The 14,966-nt window shown below is 37.7% G+C and overlaps 1 protein-coding gene across 1 annotated transcript; it reads left to right on the top strand.

Moving 5' to 3' along the window:
* The first annotated feature begins 296 nt into the window (after window positions 1-296).
* Window positions 297-2,269, top strand: LOC125789898 (NLR family CARD domain-containing protein 3-like). Its single transcript, XM_049472980.1, has 2 exons — window positions 297-306; window positions 501-2,269. The coding sequence occupies exons 1-2, from the start codon at window positions 297-299 to the stop codon at window positions 2,267-2,269; spliced, it is 1,779 nt and encodes a 592-aa protein (XP_049328937.1).
* Window positions 2,270-14,966: the final 12,697 nt, after the last annotated feature.

Raw genomic sequence — 14,966 nt, 5'->3', positions numbered from 1 at the left:
ATCTCTCTAGTAAAGAACGAGCTGAACACATTCAAGAAGCTCCTGAGTCCAGATTACCCAGCATGCTCTGAGAGAGAGGAGGATGATGAGGATGATCAGAGAGAGAGAGTGCTGAAGATCACACTGCACATCCTGAGGAGCATGAAGGAGAAAGACCTCGCCAACACACTACAGAGCAGTAAGAGTTCTGGGTCCTGACCACGGATACCAACCTGAGTGCTAATCTCTTTCCTCAGAGAAGTCCTGCATTTTAATATAAATAAAAACAATGAATTTGATTTTGTAATGATAGGATAATGTTTCACAGCATCAGATGTAGTCCTTAAAATCACACTTATTGATTTAAACTCCAAGACTACTACAACTGCTACAGAAACACTGTACTATAATCATTAATATTAAATTCATTATTTACTGTATCATAGAGTCAGTTTACACAGCATATTTAATGCATATTCACAGCTGATTACATGTTACTTATCATTTTCCTCTGTTATCAGAATTGGCTCCGGCGTGTCAACCAAAGCTCAAATCCAAACTGAGGGAAAAATATCAGAACATTAACGAAGGAATCTCAGATCCTGGAACCTCAACCCTTCTGAATGAGATCTACACAGAGCTGTACATCACAGAGGGAGGGAGTGGAGAGGTCAATAATGAACATGAGGTCAGACAGATTGAAGCAGCATCCAGGAGACCAGCAACACAGGAGACACCCATCAAATGTAACGACCTCTTTAAAGACCAGTCCATCAGAACTGTGCTGACTAAAGGAGTTGCTGGAATTGGAAAAACAGTCTCTGTGCAGAAGTTCATTCTGGACTGGACTGAAGGAAAAGCCAATCAGGATGTTCCCTTCATATTTCCACTTCCTTTTAGAGAGCTGAATCTGATGAAGACTGAAAAAATCAGTCTGGATGATCTTCTTTATCAGTTTTTTAAAGACACAAAAGAATTAAAACCAAGAGATTATCATCAGTACAAAGTCATGTTTATCTTTGATGGTCTGGATGAATGTCGACTTCCTCTAGATTTCCAGAACAATGAGAGAGTATCTGATGTAACACAGTCAGCCTCAGTAGATGTGCTGCTGACTAACCTCATCCAGGGGAACCTGCTTCCCTCTGCTCTCCTATGGATAACTACTCGACCAGCAGCAGCCAATCAGATCCCTCCTGACTGTATTGATCAGGTAACAGAGGTACGAGGGTTCAGTGACCCTCAGAAAGAGGAATACTTCAGGAAAAGGATCAGAGATCAGAGCCTTGCTGAAAGAATCATTACACACATGAAGTCCTCCAGAAGCCTCTACATCATGTGCCACATCCCAGTCTTCTGCTGGATCTCAGCCACTGTTCTAGAGAGGATGTTGGGTGAAGCAGAGGGAGGAGAGATCCCCAAGACTCTGACTCAAATGTTCACACACTTCCTTATCTTTCAGATCAAACACCGCAGCCAGAAGTACCAAAGAAAAAGTGATGTTGATCTTGACCAGACTAGAGAGATTATTCTGGCTCTGGGAAAACTGGCTTTCCAACAGCTGCAGAAAGGAAACCTGATCTTCTATGAGGAAGATCTGAGAGAGTGCAGCATTGATGTCAGAGAAGTGTCCGTGTACTCAGGAGTGTGCACCCAGATCTTCAGACAGGAGTTTGGACTTCACCTGGGGAAGGTTTTCAGCTTTGTGCATCTGAGTGTTCAGGAGTTTCTGGCTGCTTTATATGAGTTTCTGTCCTTCATCTCCAACAACAGAAATGTGCTACCTGGCTTTTCGTATTTTTTTAAAAAGGAAACAATGTCTGACTTCCTGAAGAGAGCCGTGGACAAGGCCTTACAGAGTGAGAACGGACACCTGGACCTTTTCCTCCGATTCCTTCTGGGTCTCTCACTGGAGTCCAATCAGACTCTCTTACGAGGTCTTCTGATACAGACAGAGAACATCTCTCACAGTAAAGAGAAAGTAGTGGAGTACATCAAGCAGAAGATCAGGGAGAATCCCTCTCCAGAGAAAACTATCAGTCTGTTCCACTGTCTGAATGAACTGAATGATCATTCTCTAGTGCAGGAAGTCCAGAAATACCTGAACAGAGGAGGTTCCAGTGATCTCAGTGGAGTTACTCTCTCTCCTGATCAGTGGTCAGCTGTGGCGTTTGTGATGCTGAATTCAGAAGAGGAGCTGGATGAGTTTGACCTGAGTAAATTTCAGAGATCAGAAGAATGTTTTCTGAGGCTGCTGCCAGTGGTGAAAGCATCCAGGAAGGTTATGTGAGTATTTTCATTATTCAGTGTTTAATCTGTGCTGTTTTATATTTTGTAATATTGATTAGTCTGTACTTTTATTGATTATTTGTTGAGAAACTAAACACATATCAATCAGGGGTGTGTTTCCCGAAAGTGATCACTATTAGTAAATAACAAATTAACTAGTGCAGAACCTGAGAGAAGAACAAGGCAGTTCTACAAGTATTTCCCAAAGAGCTTTACAAACCAAAACTTAAACAAGTTCAAAGAACATCTTTGTTGATTCCACCTCTGAAACGCCTCAATCAAAACACAAACATTGATTCAGTTCTGCCAAGTATATATAAATAAAGTGTTGGAATCAATATTATTATACATATTATGAAATTTAAATAATAAAATGACATATTTAGGCATTATCTAATATTTGTAAACACACACATGACTATATAGATAAACAAAAAAATCCATATTAATGATAAAACCTATTATTAAAAAAATACTTCTAAACCATGTACCCAAAAAATAATTTGGTCCATCAACCAAATCACTCACTCAATCACTCTAACCTCCAGCCTATAAATACAAAGTTTGGGATAGAAATATAACTTCCTTGCTTAGATGAGGAAGAAGTGCCAAAACAGGATGTAAGAGATAACAACACTTCACTAAAGATGAAACTAACATCTTGTTGGTGTGTTATGGTTGGGCCCATTCTATTAAGTGATCTCAATCATTCAATCAATCAATCAATCAATCAATCAATCAATCAATCAATCAACCTTTATCTTCACTCGGGAAAAACATTGAGGGTGACCCTCATTTACAATGTTGCCGAGCCTTTATAACATCAAAGGGGTTGAACACATTTAATAATAATTTAGAAATAATAAAAAACAGAATAGTAAAAAAATAATAAAAAATAAAAGAAGTACTAATTTTAAATCAAAACTTAATTAAAATATATATGTAGAACAGAAAATTCTAAAATACCATAAAAACCTTGACATGTAAAAAGTGAAAAATGTATAAAACATAAAATAAGAAAATGGATAATAGTAAAAGTAAAGTAAAATTTTAAAAATGATAAGTGATTAAATGAATAATAGAACTAAGAACAAGAATGAAAATATAAAACATAAAAAAATAAATAAATAAAATGTATTAAAATAAAATAAGAAAAAAAGATAAATTAATAAAAAGTCATTTAAAACCGTCACAGGCTTTCTGATGGTGATTAGAAACTAAAAGTTTAAAATGATTCAGTGATCCCAGCGAGCTGAGTTTCAGTGATTCCTGTAGTGAATTCCAGCTCGCTGGTGTTCTGTAGCTAAAAGCAGATTTTCCCAGTTCACTAAAAACTCTTGGTACCTGAACAGGTGATCCAGCTACTGGAACGAGTCTGATATGCATTATTAGGGTTCAAGCACCGAAGGTGCGTAGAACCCTATTGTTTTTGCTAAGATTTTTCTTCTTCTTCTTATTATTATTATTATTCTTTTTCTCCTGAAAAAACAGTTGTGCAGCCTAAACCGTAAGTCATAGAGAAATGAAACTTGGTAGGTAGATGTAGGATCAGTGCATCTCGGTGGACAACAAAAATGGCACCGATTGGTCAAGTGGTGGCGCTATAAACAAGGAAATTCATTTTTCACAATTTTCTCAATAACTCAAAAACCATAAGACCTACATTCAAAATTCTTTTTTTGATGGATTCCTTGGGTCAATACCAACAACTTTCCAATTTGGATCATGCACTTCCGTCTATATAGATTTTTTGCTAATTTGCATAATATGCAAAACCTACTTTTTGCAAACTAGTCCTAGGAATGTTGACCAATCCTGGCATGTTTGGTATCAAAACACTCGTGAGAGCATGCGCTTCAATATTCATTAAGAAAAAGTTGAAATATGTAAACAATATGGCCGCCATATGCAAATTAGTCCTTCCGGATATATGCCCCATTCACTTCAAGAGGTACATTTGGAGCACTGTTTCTCAGCAACCGTGCAACCTAGCAAGTTGAAACTTTGCATGCAGAATCTATCATACAGCCTCTAAAGGATGTTCAAAGGGCAACTTAATCAATCAACATGGCTGAACACCATCAGCCAATCAGCATTCAGCAGACATTTTGGCAGGCTGAATGTTGCCCAATCTGGATGATATTTGGCAGTTATGTTCAGGTGGAGACACTGTAGTGACCTGCAAAGTGCTGAAACAATCCACCCACTGGGGGGCGCTGTTCCAAAAAAACGAGTATATGTCAATCATGCTGTACTATTTTGACATCTAATTGTTTTTGCCATATTTAGTACAGTGGCTCTGACAAATTTCTCAATACAACTATGTTTAAAAAGTGCTTTGTTCATTCATAATTGCTAATTGTTTGAAAATAGCTATATTGAAACTACTCTCTGGATATTTGGCCTATCACCTCCATTTCAGTCTTGCTGCACACTGTAGAGTCTCTAGGTAAATGTTCATTAAAAACATTTGTGAAAATTTCACATACAATACTCTCCAGGCATCAAGCAATCTGTGCGTCCTTGGAATTTCTAACCTAAATTGCTGTAACTCTGCAGTATTTGCTGTAATCTCACAATGGTAAAGACCTCTGTACAATATCACTCTGATGAAGCGCCATTTAATACAGAACTAGATTAAGAATAACTTGACATTACATGTCATATCAGAACATTCACTCCTTTGTGCCTCTTCTCAACATTAATAACAGGTGAAAGACTTTTGATCATTTCTAAATGTGACAGAATGTCTCCAATTGTGTTAGACCTTCTTACACATCACCATCCTATGCTCTAGTAGGCACCATTGTGCTAGTTGGTGCTTGATGAAGCACCATTTAATTCAGAACTAGATTTATAATAACTTCGTAATTACATGTCATATCAGAACATTCACTCCTTTGTGTTAATTCAAACTTGTTTGGTCAAACATTTCAGCTTGTTCTGCAAAGGTTCAAAGGTCAATCTGAATACCACTTTGTGAACATTCTGGTTGAAGCCACCTGATCAATACCAATAACATGTAGACACCTTTTGACTAGTTCTAACTCACTTAATGAATATCCTACAAAGTTCACTAGATTTACATGTGAATTTAAGCACTGATCAGGTTGAAAGGCCTCTGCTCAACATTAATAACAGGTGAAAAACTTGATAATTTCTAAATGTGACAGGGCATCTCCAATCATATTAGACCTTCTTACACATCACCATTCAATGCTCCAGTAGGCACCATTGTGCAAGTTGGTGCTTGAACCCGATGATTGCCGCTTGCGGCTATATTCTGTATTTGTTTTTTTTTACATAGGCAGATTTTTAATTTGTAATCAAGCAAGAAAAAATTGTTCACTGAGTAATAAGAATAAGAAAAGAAATAATAGTATATAAAATATACTAATACACCTCCTTCCTAAGGGGTGTGTGTTTATATTTCAGTGTTTCTAATGGATTATCATTTCTCTCTCAGGCTGCAGGAGTGTAATCTATCAGATAAAAGCTGTGCAGATCTGGCCTCAGTTCTCAGCTCAAACTCCTCAACTCTGAGAGAACTGTACCTGAGTGGTAATAAACTGCAGGATTCAGGAGTGAAGCTGCTCTCTGCTGGACTGAAGAATCCACACTGTAAACTGGAGACACTGTGGTAAGATCATCAAAATACAACAAACAGAATCTCACCTTCACACACACACACACACACAAACATGATCTCGTATGCAAATTAAATTAAGCAGGTGATTGGTCCAGATTAGGCCGCAGATATTTGCAAAAAATGCGTATCGGTATCGGATCGGAAGGCACAAGAAAATGCCGATCCAGACTCCCGATCCAGTTTTTTCACAGTCCGATCCGGGTTTTCCACCGCACTCATTTAGATAATCCATTCCAGTTTTTGCTGTGTTTTCGCCAGTGAGAGTAAAATCCGGTCCGCATTTTTCAGCACACCTTCAGCAAACGAGCATAGCATCTCCCCGGGCCGGGAAAGATGAACTCCGGTCAGACCGACTGGAGGCAGCGTTAGCTCCCTTTATGAAGAGTTTTTTCTTTGAATTTAATAAAGTTTTCTCTCTTAACATTATGATGTTTGCTTGTTGTGTTTTAGTGTCATTATGCTTATTGTAGTATCACATCTCAACTAGTGGGTATGGGTAAATTTCACAATTATTTGCAAATAAAGTTTATGAAACATGTTATGTTTCTTATTTATGCAACTAAAAGGTAAAACTGTGTGAAACATAGCTTATTTTGATAATTTAGCTTTAATTGCTTATACAAAATATTTATTATATTATGGTTACATTACTAACACAGGAGCAGGCTGACACCTGAGCATACTGAAATGCTCGTCTTTGTAAAAAAGAATCTCCCCATCATGCTCGGACTGCAGGCAGGGCAAACAGTTGGAATTGAAGGGAGTGTGTAGGTGGGGATGGAGCAGCAAAGTGTGGAGGAGATTGGGGAGTAGAAGGCATTTTGCTTTTAAATAGTTTTCATTATTTGCACTGATTTTTTATAAGCTTTGGTTTACACTTGTTCAAGAGCACTGATGAGTACAGCAGTCAAGAGTACTGATGCTGTTAATAGACTATTTTCTACTCAGTTTGTGTGTTTTGCTTTTTTAATACAATTTACAATATTATTTGCACTTATGGCTTTTTAAGCCTTGGTTTACTGTCGCCATTTCTGTTTGTTATTTATTATTTTGTCTATTTTGAGTTTATTAATTGCTAAATAAACAGGTCAGTTTCTCCTTACCAACCATTGTGTATTATTCAAACACACCTAATTCAGCTGGCTACTTGTTATCAAGAGTAAAACGCTTTTCAACATGAGTTTGACAACAAAGTAAGTTGGCTAAATAACTTTAAACTTTAATACATGCTCGGATAGGCCGGTATCAGTATCGGATCGGAAGTTTAAAAAGCTGGATCGGGACATCCCTATCCAGATACCAGGTGGAGAAGTGGAGACAAAGTGAAAAATATAGTTTGGGAGGTAAAGGGGAACTGCTGTGTTTTTGTTGGTGTGAATAACTGGAATCTGAGGTTTATTACCTGCCTGGTCTTTTCTATATTTGACAAGACTGTCTTTCCACTCAGAATGAAACACTTCCAGTTTAGTTGATCAATATTATTAGAAATTTTGTACTAACTGCTTTAAGGTACGAGTTTGATCATTGTACCACATTGCGAGCTTTTTCTGTCTCTCTTTTTTGTGTTTAAGGGGAGCTACACCATCTAAAATAATCATTTTATAAACAACTGATTTGTTTTTCTAGTTTCAATGAGTCTGCTGGACAGTGTACTAGAGTTGAAAATCAGGAAGTTTAACAGTAAGTGACTAAGAGACTATGTGCTATGCTGCACGAAAGTAAGACAGCACCTATCTATCTATCTATATAAAGAAATCAGTATTTGCAAATTTGTGTGTGTGTATGTGTGTTAGGGAGGATTTATCCGTATTTGTTTTTTTTATTATACATAGGAAATTTTTTTATTTGTAATCAAGCAAGAAAAGAGGTCACTTCAACACCTACAGTTGCACTTATTTTAATTCACTGACTAGTAATAATAAGAAAAAGAATAATAATACATAATAAAGAATATAATAATTATCTCAAAAATATACTACTACACCTCCTTCCTAAGGGGTGTGTGTTTGTGTTTATATGTCAGTGTTTCTAATGGATTATCATTTCTCTCTCAGGTTGCGTTGGTGTAATCTATCAGATAAAAGCTGTGCAGATCTGGCCTCAGCTCTCAGCTCAAACTCCTCAACTCTGAGAGAACTGGACCTGGGTGGTAATAAACTGCAGGATTCAGGAGTGAAGCTGCTCTCTGCTGGACTGAAGAATCCACACTGTAAACTGGAGAAACTGTGGTAAGATCATCAAAATACAACAAACAGAGCATCTCACCTTCACACACACACACACACACACACATGATCTCTTGAAAAATATAATTTTGGAGGGAATGGGATACTGCTGTGTTTTTGTTGTGAAAACATTGTTTTACCATATACTTCTAATTTTTTCAGCTTAGCAAATACAACATTCTTTTAGAAAAACAACAAAAAAATACTTTTTATTCCCACTTTAATGGGTGTTGACACTTAATTAGCGGGTGTTTAAATACTCCTAAAAAGGCGAGCTCTGACTATGAGTTCTTTTGCTTCCTGCTTCTGTGCCGTTCAGACGCTTCTCTGCTTAGCTCTGCTATCTCTGCTATCTTTCATACTTTTCTTTCTTTATTTTTAGACATTTTCGAGCTACAGTGTCTGAGCTCATTATTTAGATTAGCACTAGCACTACCATATTTTGTTTCTTATTTTATTTTTTTCTAGTTTCTTTTGGACATTTTATAGTAGAGCCATAGGCACAGGAATCAGAAAAGTTCCTGTAGAGTGCTAAAGAAGAAATCTACAAAATGCCTCCTTGTGTGGGTTCAGAGCACCAGTGCTGCCAGAACTGCTACAATCTTCTACAAAGAATGACTGTTTTGGAAAAAAAATTCGGTCCTTGTTATCAGAGTTTAAGGACTGGCATTTCTGTGCTGTTCGAGGACCATCGGAGAGTGGGAGTGCTGCCAGCGGACAACAGGTTTTTAACGGAGCAGCGAGCAGTGGAGACGAACACAACTGGACCAGCAGATCATGTGGACATCCGTAGTGTGAGTACAGCTGAAAGATATGGGAAAAACCAGCAATGGGTTAGCATTGGAGCTAAACTCAAACGGCATGCCACATACAGCTCTGTAGTATCCTCCACTCCTGCTAACATAGCACATCTGGCTAATGCTAATGCTAAAGCTATTGCTCGGAGATCAGAGCACAGAGCCAGAGGAAATCAGTTCCAGTCACTTAGTTTGCAAAACAGATTTGAGCCACTGCAAGACCTTAATGACTTTTTAAATACCAGCCAGTATAATTCAGAAAGAACCAGAAGATTCAGCCATTCAAAACACCCCAGGAGAGCCACAGGGCTCAGCAGACACCCTTGTTTTGGGGGATGGCTCTGTTCATGGCATGAAAAATAATCAGAAACTCATCGTTCGATGTGAGCCAAACATCACAGTTTCTGAACTGAATGAGAAGCTTCCAGCACTACTGGCTGAATACAGAACAGTGAAACGGATTATTGCACAGGTTGGAAAGAACGATACAAAGAAAGAGGAGTCTGAGGTGTTAAAAGAGACTTTAATGATCTTTTTACCACACTGCACAAGTTCAACACCCAGACATTCATCAGTGGTCCTCTACCTGCAAGGGGCCGCAATATGTTCTCTTGGCTGTTGGCTTTAAAACATTTGGCTTCAGAAAACCTGCAGGTCAAACGGACTGAACTTCATTGACAATTTCAATCTGTTTTTTGGGAAGAGAGTTTTTCAGGCGAGATGGACTGCACACCAACAAGAGGGGAGTCAAATTCCTGTCACAGAACATCATTTTTTCTCTGTGCAACTTCTCTGTTCCCACTGACACGTCAGCTTTAACACCCAAGGACACTGTCTGCACTACAGAGACACAACATCCTCCCCCCACAGAGACTGCGGAGTTAATGGATGGGAGCCATGTTCTTCTGTATCAGCTGCCGGAAACACCGCAACTGCATGAACACTCCACAACATCTCCACCTCATCATCATCATCCTCCATCTCCACCACATCATCACCCCACCTGAACTTCCCAGCAACCATGGGACAAAGCTGACGCTTTCTCTGTCAGCGAGTCCTCAGGTACAGCGGAAAATCAGCTCAACTTCTCCTCCACAGTCACCTACTGCCTCACGGACCCAGCAACCCCCATCCTCACCACCACTACACTCCCCAATCAAGGAGTTAGAAAAGGGGATCAAAATGAAGCCCAGTGAACATGAACATGAGTAGGAATTAAACGAACCCCCCCACAACCCAAAAAGAAGAGACAAGCTCCTAAACCACCGGACAGACAGCTTCTTCACCAGCAGGAGCCTCTCCCACATCCCTCCACCATAAGGGAAGAGGCCGCCACAAGTAATCCAGCAAACTGATATCTTTTGGGTCAGTGCTGCTACAATGGTGATGTCAGCAGTACATGTTTTCAAAACAAGTACGGACCCTGTGTGCCAGTTATCTCCCCCATTCCAGTTCTTATCAGAAGCAGAAAGAACAGAGAGTATAGGTCAGATAATGTGAATATATCCAACCTGCAGTATGTAAAGTGTAACCCACAGTCTTTGGAACAAAACGCACAGGGTATTAAATTAGCTCTGCTAAATATCAGATCTCTTACTAAAAAGTCTTATCTAATTAATGATTTTATTACAAATTATGGGCTTGATTTTCTGTTTTTAACAGAGACATGGTTAAATTCTTGTAGTGCTGAAAGTGTATTAATTGAGTCGGCTCCACCAAACTTTAACTTTTTAAATGTCTCACGTACAGGCAAGAAAGGTGGAGGTGTAGCTATGCTGTTTAATGATACATTCCAATGCAAGCAGTTATCACTTGGAGATTCCACATCTTTTGAATATTTAGGTGCAGTTTTAAAAGGGGCACCAAGAATATTACTAGTAATTGTCTATAGGCCTCCAAGGTACAATGCTGATTTTATTGATGATTTTACAGATATGCTGTCTTTTATTTCTACTGAATTTGATCATTTTATTATTGCTGGTGATTTTAACATTCACATTGATAATCCCAAGGATAATTATGCCAGAGAACTCTATGGGCCCTATTTTAACGATCTATAGCACACTTTGTAATTGCGCTTTGCTCAGCTAGATTTAGGGGCGTGTCCTGTGTCTTTGGTATTGTTGCGCAGCTCCAACGGCGCAAAAGGGTGTGTTTTAATTCCCTTAATTATTCATGGGTGTGTTTTGGGCGTAACATGAAATAAACCAATCAGTGTGTCAGTATCCATCCCCTTTAAGACACAGCTGCACACTGACTTCTGTTCATTCCTATTTTAACAGCGCATAGGAAATTGCGCCGTCACACTGTGCAGATAAACCAGCAACTTAGGCAAGAGTAAAGTTATTTTATTCTCTATTCTGTTCATTGTTTATATAAAAACTGGGTTTGCAACACTGAATATTAATCAAGCAATCGATTATTTACGCCGGAGGGGGACCCTCATTTACAGTTTAAAAGGGATTAAAAATATTTTTAAAAATAGAAATAAAAACTGACATTTACTATAGACGAATAAAATATATACGTAAAAAAGGAAAAATAGGACATTTTAAAAACATCATAAAAATTGACATAAAAAGTAAAGAATTTATATCTTATGAAGAAAATAATAATAGCAGTGAAAGTAAAGTAAAATGATAAGAATGATAAGAGATTATCAAATTTATTTCAATAAACTAAGAACATGGGAATCATGGGGAATATATATATATATATATATATATATATATATATATATATATATATATATATATATATATATATAGTATATATATATAATTTGATTAATAAAATAATTAAAATAATTAAAATGAATAAAAAATAAATAATATAAAATATAAACTCATTAAACACAATCACAGGCTTTCTGTGCAGAACAATAAAAGTTCCAGTTAGTTTCAGTTTCAAATCATGAAAACAGCTCATCAAAACCTCAACCTCTCCGTTATATTTGACAATATTTGATGAACTTACTTAGAAATTTTTAAAGATAGACTGCGTGATTACAATAAAATAATGTGCACATCTAGACAATCCTACTTCTCCAGCATTATTAACAATAATATTAACAATAGCAAAGTTCTTTTCACTGTGGTTGACAGACTAACTAACTCACCTACACATATGACCTCTGAGCTAGTTTCAACTGAGAGATGTAATGAGTTTGCAAAAAAAAATTAATACTAAAATACACAATATCAGACAAGCCATCAGTACATCTATATCCACCGATGAGCCCATGTGCTCTCCAAAACCATGCAAAAGCATCATAGTCAAAATGTCCCAATTTAGCACTATTAATGAAGAAGTTTTAATTGATACAGTAGGTAGCTCAAATCATCCACTTGCAGTCTTGATACATTACCAACCAAGTTTTTTAAGAATGTCTTTTACTCAATATCAGCAGACATTCTTCAAATAGTAAGTACCTCACTCATGTTGGGTGTTTTTTCCAAATGCATTAAAAACAGCCATTGTGAAGCCTCTCTTAAAAAAGAAAAAATTAGATACAAACTGATTAAACAATTACAGACCAATCTCTAAAAAAAATGTATTCAAGCAAGTTTGCACTTTCTGTCCATAAATAACTGTCTAGACCAATTTCAGTCAGGTTTCCGGCCCAATCATAGTACTGAGACTGCGCTAATTAAGGTTATCAATGACCTTTGCTTAAATACAGACTCAGGAAAAATGTCTATTCTACTACTGCTTGATCTCAGTGCTGCTTTTGACACCATTGACCACAACATTCTCATAGATAGACTTGAGAACTGGGTTGGACTTTCTGGAACTGTCCTAAAATGGTTCAGTTCATACCTTCATGGAAATATTTTGTGGAAATGGAAAATAATGTTTCTGTGAGACTGTGCCAGTGACCTGTGGTGTACCCCAGGGTTCAATTCTTGGGCCACTCTTATTTAATTTATATATGATTCCTCTGGGTGAAATCATGCGTGACTATGGGATATCTTACCACAGCTATGCAGATGACACTCAGATCTACATGGCCCTCTGCCCAAACAACTATGCTCCCATTGACTCACTGTGTAAATGCCTTGAGCAGATAAATAAATGGATGGGACTTTCTGCAGTTGAATAAAGATAAAACAGAGATTCTTTTATTTGGGAATAGTAATGAGAGGCACAGACTAGCTGCCTATCTAGATTCAAAAAGCCTGAAATCTAAAGAACTAGTGCGTAATCTTGGTGTACAAATGGACTCTGATCTCACTTTTAACAGTCATGTCAAAGCCGTCACCAAATCAGTATTTTATCACCTCAAGAACATAAATAAGATCAGAGATTTTCTGTCTACAGCAGACCTGGAGAAACTCATCTACGCCTTTATTTATTTACTTATTATTCTATCTCAACTGTTTTACAGAATTATATCAGAAATTAAACAAAATGCAAAACTACCAACAAACATGAATACTGCAATCATCTCCCTTCACCTTAAACCAAACAAAGACCCTACCCTACCATCCAGCTACAGACCATTATCATTAATAAATACAGACACAAGAATAATCAGCAAGGCTCTAGCCAACAGAATAGAAACAATAATCCATAATTTAATACATCCTGATCAAACTGGATTCCTCAAGGGTCGACATTCATCCACCAATATGTGCAGATTAGTGAACATAATAGATTACACCTCTCACCAGAACATACCAACAGCAGTTGTTACCCTGGATGCAGAGAAAGCCTTTGATAGAGTGAACTGGTCTTATTCACCACACTGCACAAACTCTGGTTTGGAGAATCATTTATTAATTGGATACAGATTTTATACACTGCACCTAAGACCACAGTCAACACCAATGGAGTAATATCTCAACCTTTCACACTACACCGGGGGACTAGACAAGGATGCTGTCAGCCCGCCGACTCCACCCTCTCCTGCCCAACAGCGCTTGGCTTCACCGTAGTTTTAATCACCGGCCCCACCCTGAGCACCTGAACTCTATTACCAGCTCTATAAAGGAGCTCCAGTTAAGAGACTCTCTGCGAAGTCTTAGCATTTCATTTGAACTCTAAGCTCTGAGCATTATATTCGTATTGTTTTTCTGGTAGTCTGACCTCTAGCCTTGTTTATTTACTTCGTCTCAGCCTTTTCCTCTGAATACCCTGTTTGCCTGTGATTCGACCCGTGCCTGTCTTTTGCATTGTTTATTTAAATAAACCCAGTCTGCATCTACATTCAGTCTCTTTACCTGTTTATGGTGACAGATGCTCACTCTCTCCTTATCTATTCTCTATCTTCATAGAACCGCTAGCAGCAGCGATACATCAAAACACAAACATTAAAGGAATCCAAACACCCAACATGCAACATAAAATCAGTCTATATGCAAGTGATATCTTACTATTTCTACAAAAAACAATTATTTCAATAAAAGAAACAATCGGAAATTATTCCAAAATATCAGAGTATTCAATCAATTGGTCAATATCTGCAATTCTCCAATAAACATAAATAAACCTGATGTTAAACTGAAAACACTACCCACCCCCATGTGCACTAATTCACATATCTGGGTGTGAGGGTCTCCCCCCAGCTGTCAGACTTGTTCAAACTCAATTTCAACTCATTAACTAAATCAATAAGTGATGATCTCCACCGTTGGACAACACTTCCCCTTTCACTTGCTGGCAGAATTGCTACAATTAAAATGGCAGTATTACCAAAAATCAATTATTTATTTTCAATGGTTCCCATTCAGCCCACACCCACCTGGTTTCAAACTCTAAATACCACAATAACTGAATATTACTGGAAAAATAAACCACCCAGAATCAAACTCACCACATTACAGAACTCAAAATCACATGGCGGCCTAGAGGCACCAAACTTCCACCATTATTTTCACAAGATAACAAACTCTGTACTCACACCAACCAGACATTCACCCATCTGGACTTTATCATCGATAAAAACACTAAACTACCCACCTTGGATCGAAAAGAGGATCACACACCTCAAACACATGTATCACAATACCACCTTAATGTCACTAC

Source organism: Astyanax mexicanus, unplaced genomic scaffold (assembly GCF_023375975.1).
Source record: "Astyanax mexicanus isolate ESR-SI-001 unplaced genomic scaffold, AstMex3_surface scaffold_32, whole genome shotgun sequence".
Taxonomy (NCBI): domain Eukaryota; kingdom Metazoa; phylum Chordata; class Actinopteri; order Characiformes; family Acestrorhamphidae; genus Astyanax; species Astyanax mexicanus.
The sequence above is the reverse complement of the archived record's forward strand: the minus strand, read 5'-3'. Positions and strand labels throughout refer to the sequence as shown.